Here is a 5728-nt window from a genome sequence, read left to right on the forward strand (position 1 = left end):
CTTCGCTTAACTGCGCATGCTCAGTTGGCTACTGCGCAGGCGCAATGTGATTTTTGTCCAAAAAGGCTTCCAAGTTTCTCTATCAGTAGAAATTTCACAGCTCCCACAACAAATCGAGCAATCTTCCGATTTTCAAATTTTGTATCAGAGCAGGCTTAAATCGCCTGGAATTGCCCGGAAACGGCCTAAAATCGATGAAATCGTGAAAAAGTTGATTTGGCGAAATTTTCAAATTACCGGTTTCTGCTTCCTTTTAGTCCCTAAAATTCGAATATGTGATCCTTTTTATGTCCAAAATGGCGAGAAATGTGAAAACGTGGAGCGAATAGTCGCGCTACGCCCCACCCGACGCAAAAGAACGCACATGTTACCACGGAATTGCGGGCTTAACTACATTATGCAAAACCCCTATTGTTTGACACTGATCAATTTTTCAGCGCTACATGCCCTTGGTACGCGATTATGCTTGCGTGAAAAAGGCGCTTTTGTTGGCTGATGGCGGTTGAAAATGACAGATGCTCTACCAACCGCAAGTTCTAATTGGACGCATCTCAATTCATGTTTACACCTCTGGTAGAACAATATTGCGTGAAATGTATATACACTTCCGGTTCCGGTTAGGACCGCTGCCTTTTTGCAGACTTCGAAAGTATTCTCATTCTTGGTTCTTGTCGCGCAGCGTCGATCAGTTGGCAAAATTGAAGGGTTTTGTTTTTTTCGTAAACGCACCATTTCCAGTTTTTGAATCCCGTGACAATCCAGAAATGCCTATTTCGTCGCACAGTCATAGCGGACAGTTTTGCAAGCATGCATTTAGTACGCTTGAGGAGGTCATTTTGAGAGCGATCGATGTGGGTTTCGAACACTATGGATTGTCAGAACATATGCCTCGTTTTCTGCTGGAAGATTTGTATGAAGAAGAAACAGCGGTGAGATGAGTGTTTTTTTTTTATTTCCTTTTGTTGGGAACAGTGAGGGAAATTTCGAGAAAAATAAAAATGGTCGCAAAAGAGAGAAAAAAATCTCCGTGCCACACGGCTAGCGAGGAAAACTGGGGTCATGGTGCCAACTTCCTGGAGTCCTTCCCAAAGTAAGCTTAATTTACTCCGATTATCGTGTTGCGACGATTTTAATAACCTTGTCAGACGGAAAAACCTTTTGTTTCTTTTGAGTCTGGTTCAAAATATTATATTTAATTGGGATAGCAATAATTCCTGTACTACCATGAAATTAACCTTAGAAACAGGCCATTGTAATTTTCAATGTCAGTCTTTGGGACAGTTTACAAAAAATTTAAGTGCTACATGGCCAACATTTGAATAAACATTCCCCTTCTTGTTTCGTGCACATGTTCATTGTCATAAAATAGCATCTTTTATGATATAGATACTGATGAAATAGTAGGATTTTTCCTTTTTCGAAAAAAAATAGATCATCACTGCACAGAGTGAAGATATTTTTATCTTTCACATGTGAGGATATAGGTGTCATCACGATTGGCCAATAAAAAGCGAACTTGCCCTTCCTTGTAAGATACATTTGTGCTGGATTATTTTCTCTACTACATTAACATAGTTATGACTCAATTTGATGTTATCATGATTAGGTTTTTATAACTTTCGTATCTAGTTTCATGTTACACAACACACATGTTTTAGGGGTTGATTTCAGATATGAATGAAGTAAGTTGTTTAAGGTGTTCTAATAAGTTGTTATTATCTTATCTTATTGGTGTGCAGGGTTGGCGCAGTGGCGAGAGCACTCGCCCCCCACCAATGGAGTGTCAAGTATTTATGAGTGAATGAGTCATGAGTCAACGAGTCAATGAGTCAACAAGTTAGTGCAGTTACTTAAACCATAAAATGAAAGCTAAAATTTCAGAGAGTGCTTAGGCCTAATCACTGAAACGAGGGCTTAGGCTTAATTAATCAACAAATTATTGCTATATTGACTGTGAGTCCATTGACTCATGACTCATTGACTCATTGAATCATTTGACTCATAAAACATGCGTTCTCCCACCAATGTGGCCAGAGTTTGATTCCCAAACTTAGCATCTTATCTGGGTTGAGTTTGTTGGTTCTCTACTCTGCACAGAGAGGTTTTTCCCCGGTACTCCGGTTTTCCCCAGTTTACGGTGTCCCCAATTAGTGCTCCAGCACTAAAACGACCAGACAATTATACTTCATTTCCTTTCCTTTCCTTTCCTATAATTATAATAAACAGCACATTACATGGCCACTTGAGGATACAAATTTTATCTTCTCGTGCTGATTGTATCAGCTCTCGAAGATAAAATTTGCATGCACAGTCACGTCACATCCTCTATTTAAGTTACACTCTGATAGATTTTCTTTTTGCAATCCAAGTGCTTCTTGGCCAACATATGAAAAAAGAGCCATGTCCGTTATCTCAGTTATCTGTCGACCATCTGACCTTGCAGCTCAGTTGGTAAAGCAATGATGATCTACCCCAGATGTCATGGGCTCAATTCCCATGTGGGTCAGAATTCCTTTTGTCAGCTCATTTCCATCACTAGGGCGAATGATCAGATGAATTACATGGGAATGAAGGCTTGCCATTAATTTTATGTAAAACACGTCTTCTGAAGAAATAATTTATTCTGATGTGGAAAATAAGGGTGGTGGAGAGGTGAGGACATTTTCCTCTAATATATCCAAGATTTGATGGACTCGAAAATTACGTAGGTTGAGTTTCTTAGTTTCTTTTAATTTGTACTCCAAGAGATTTTCCCTGAGAGCTTTGGTACTCAACTTTCATCTGGAACCAACTAATGATACATGTATGTAGGTTTGTTTTGGCTTCTATAAAAGGAAGGTAGACAGTAAAATAGCACTAAATCAATTAAAGAAAACAAAATGTATTTTCTTTCCTTATTTTAGGATCACTTGACCCCCTCTGACCTTCAGATCATGTTTACATGTTTTGTCAAAGAAGCTAGAGGCCTACAGGAAAAATACAAAACAAAAATCTCCCTGACTGTGGGTATGGAAACAGACGTTATCAGAGAAGAGAGCTTTGAAGCAATACAGAGATTAAAAAGAGAATTTGAATTGGACTACTTAGTAGGATCAGTACACCATGTTGATGGGATTCCAATAGACTGTGGTCTTGAGCAGTTTGAAAAAGCAGAAGAACTTGTTGGTGGGACAGAAGAAGTGATGTGTAGATACTTTGATCACCAGTTCAGGTTACTGGAAGAAGTCAGTCCTGAAGTCATTGGACATTTTGATTTGATCAGGGCTCACAGACCAGAGTTTGAGTTTTCAGACATGATTTGGGAGAAGATTGTTCGGAATATAAATTTCGGGATTTCTTATGGTGCCTTGTTTGAGATAAACACAAGTGGAGCTTCTCCGAATAAGAAACTGCAGTTTCCTTATCCACATAGAAATGTGCTTGAGGTGTGTTCAATTTTTTTACTGTCAGTCCCGTTGTTGTGCTTCATAATAATATGCGCAAAGTTATGACAACTAGATGTAGCAGTAATTTGGACCCACGTGACTGTGATGAGAGAGGGATGGGTCTATTGTTGATTTTACGTCACAAATTGCTAAATGCAATGCAAAATTTCTTTGAAATCAGCTATATGCAAAGCAGTTTGTGACGTAAAATCGAGGGTAGACCCATACCTCTAACATCATGGCCATGCATCAAAATCACTGCTAGTTCTGCCAATGCAAGTTTTCATGGCTTGCATGGCACACAAAAGGCAAAATTCTGTGTAGCAATGGTGACATATGTTTGCATTGGATGGGGAGATTTATATTAGGAACAAAAAATATTTGAGTTCAGGTGCACTTTAAATGGACCAGCTGTCACTGTAAATACAAATAACAGCTATAGAAAATAACTAAGATGCTAAACTGGATGTTAATTCAAGAGTGTACGTGTAATTGAAAGGTGCAGTAATGCCGTGTGGTGTTATAAATTCAGAGCATATGGCTGTATGTGGATGTGGATTTTAACATCAGTTGTTGATGGTATCTTGAGGGAGGAAACAAGCAAAAGATGCAAATTATTTCATGCACATGCATTTTGCTATCCAATGGGACACTTTCAAAAATACGATAATACCCTTTGTTTGCCCTTCAAAATCTTGCTTAAGCATTGTTTTTATTTTCTCTTGCGACCATTGTAGGTCCCAAGAGAAACTGGAAGAAATACTTATGCAAAATTTTGGAGGGCAAAGAAAGAGTATTGCATTATTTTTGAAAGTGATCACCTATTTGAGACTTACACAAAACTTGTTTTGCTTTTAGCACATGCTTAAATCAGGAGCAAAACTCACTTTGTCAGATGACTCCCATGGTATTGGTGATGTGGCTTTCTGGTATGACTGTCTGCCCCAGTTCCTCAAGGATAACAATGTATCAGAGTTGTACTACCTACACAGGGAACTGGTGCCTACTGACTCGAGGGAACAACAGTTTGGAAGCAAAGTTGTGTCCAAGAAGTTAATTGATTGGTCCAGTCATCCATTCTGGGAAAACTGTACAGATATTTTGAAAGAATTCTAGGGGATGTTTAAAGGGGCTAGGTCACGCTATTTTAGGTAATTTTGTTTAATTTTGTTAATTATGAGCTCTAAATGTCAAATTGGCAGAGCAGGCGTCTTTCATTTGCAAAATCACTGCCACATAACAACTGAGAATGATTTTCCAGCTTTGTAAATGACATTTTGATACAGACTGATATAAACTTGAAAAAAGGTGGGCCGACATTTTTCAAATTTACCCAAATTCAATCCATTTCAATCCTCTCCAGTTTTGTCCATCCATGTCCCTTCTTGGCTTCCCTGTGTTTTGTTAGAGTTCTTCTATAGTTTTGAACAGTTATTTTGATATTTTAGTTAATTCTATGACCATTCGATCAGTGCTGAAATTGCCTAAAATTGCGTGACCTAGCCCCTTTAAGCCTACATTGGTTTCAAAAGTTACTCATGTGTACACAGAAAAAAAACCGCGCTTAAGTCGTGGAATTGTTTATCCCAACATGAATCGTAAAAAAAAAAAGAAAACTGAGGACAAGACCTGGTTGGTAGGAGGGGGTACTACCATATATGGTATGTGCCGCTGTGAAGGGTATGGTTTTCAAGCAGTTTACTCTAGGATAGGGTATATAAATCAGAGCATTTGGGTCTAAAATAGGGTATCATTTTTCACGAAACTGACCAGTTGGTTGAAGATTTTATCTAGACTAGAGAAACCAGGAATTGTCCTCAAAAATATAAAAAAATCAAATTGGCAAAGTTTGATGGCCATCATAAAGTAATACTGGATATTATTAACTGTCAAAAATCGGGATTCAGACGGAAAGCGGTGGTTTTAATACTGGTTAAAATTAAACAACTATATTGTTCTTGATATTGCCTTTGTACGTTCTTGTACGTGCTCAGTATGTAACCTGTAATGTGACCTGGGCTACGCAACCAGTTTGAATACGGGGATGAAATTGAAAAACCCGTGTCCAAAACTAGGACTTACTTAGGACTGTCCTTTGTGACTACAACAAAAGAAGGTGGACGGATTTTTTACAACAGAAAAGAAACGATTGTGGTATAGGGTTTTGTTTTGGCTAGAATGTGTCTAGATTAGGGGGGATTTGGAGAGTTTACTCTAGTATAGGGTAGCAAAATGCAGGTGAACTAGCTCTGGTATCTAGGCTAAGGGTTCCAGGGTCCCAGTGGCACATCCCCACCCAGAAA

The 5728-nt window shown here is 38.7% G+C and overlaps 1 protein-coding gene across 1 annotated transcript; it reads left to right on the forward strand.

The window, feature by feature from the left end:
* Positions 1-566: 566 nt before the first annotated feature.
* On the forward strand, positions 567-4685 carry LOC138015185 (uncharacterized). The gene is made up of 3 exons (XM_068862137.1): positions 567-929; positions 2904-3425; positions 4284-4685. Exons 1-3 carry the CDS (start codon positions 594-596, stop codon positions 4539-4541), a joined length of 1116 nt encoding a protein of 371 aa, XP_068718238.1. The 5' UTR covers positions 567-593; the 3' UTR covers positions 4542-4685.
* The last annotated feature ends 1043 nt before the right edge of the window (positions 4686-5728 follow it).

Source organism: Montipora capricornis, chromosome 9, assembly GCF_036669925.1.
Source record: "Montipora capricornis isolate CH-2021 chromosome 9, ASM3666992v2, whole genome shotgun sequence".
Lineage (NCBI taxonomy): Eukaryota > Metazoa > Cnidaria > Anthozoa > Scleractinia > Acroporidae > Montipora > Montipora capricornis.

Bases quoted from the DNA above. Each gene is read 5' to 3' on its own strand.
- LOC138015185 (XM_068862137.1), top strand. From the start codon at position 594: ATGTATATACACTTCCGGTTCCGGTTAGGACCGCTGCCTTTTTGCAGA. The intron at 930-2,903 runs GTGAGATGAGTG...TCCTTATTTTAG, and splicing joins TGTATGAAGAAGAAACAGCG to GATCACTTGACCCCCTCTGA. The intron at 3,426-4,283 runs GTGTGTTCAATT...TTTTGCTTTTAG, and splicing joins CACATAGAAATGTGCTTGAG to CACATGCTTAAATCAGGAGC.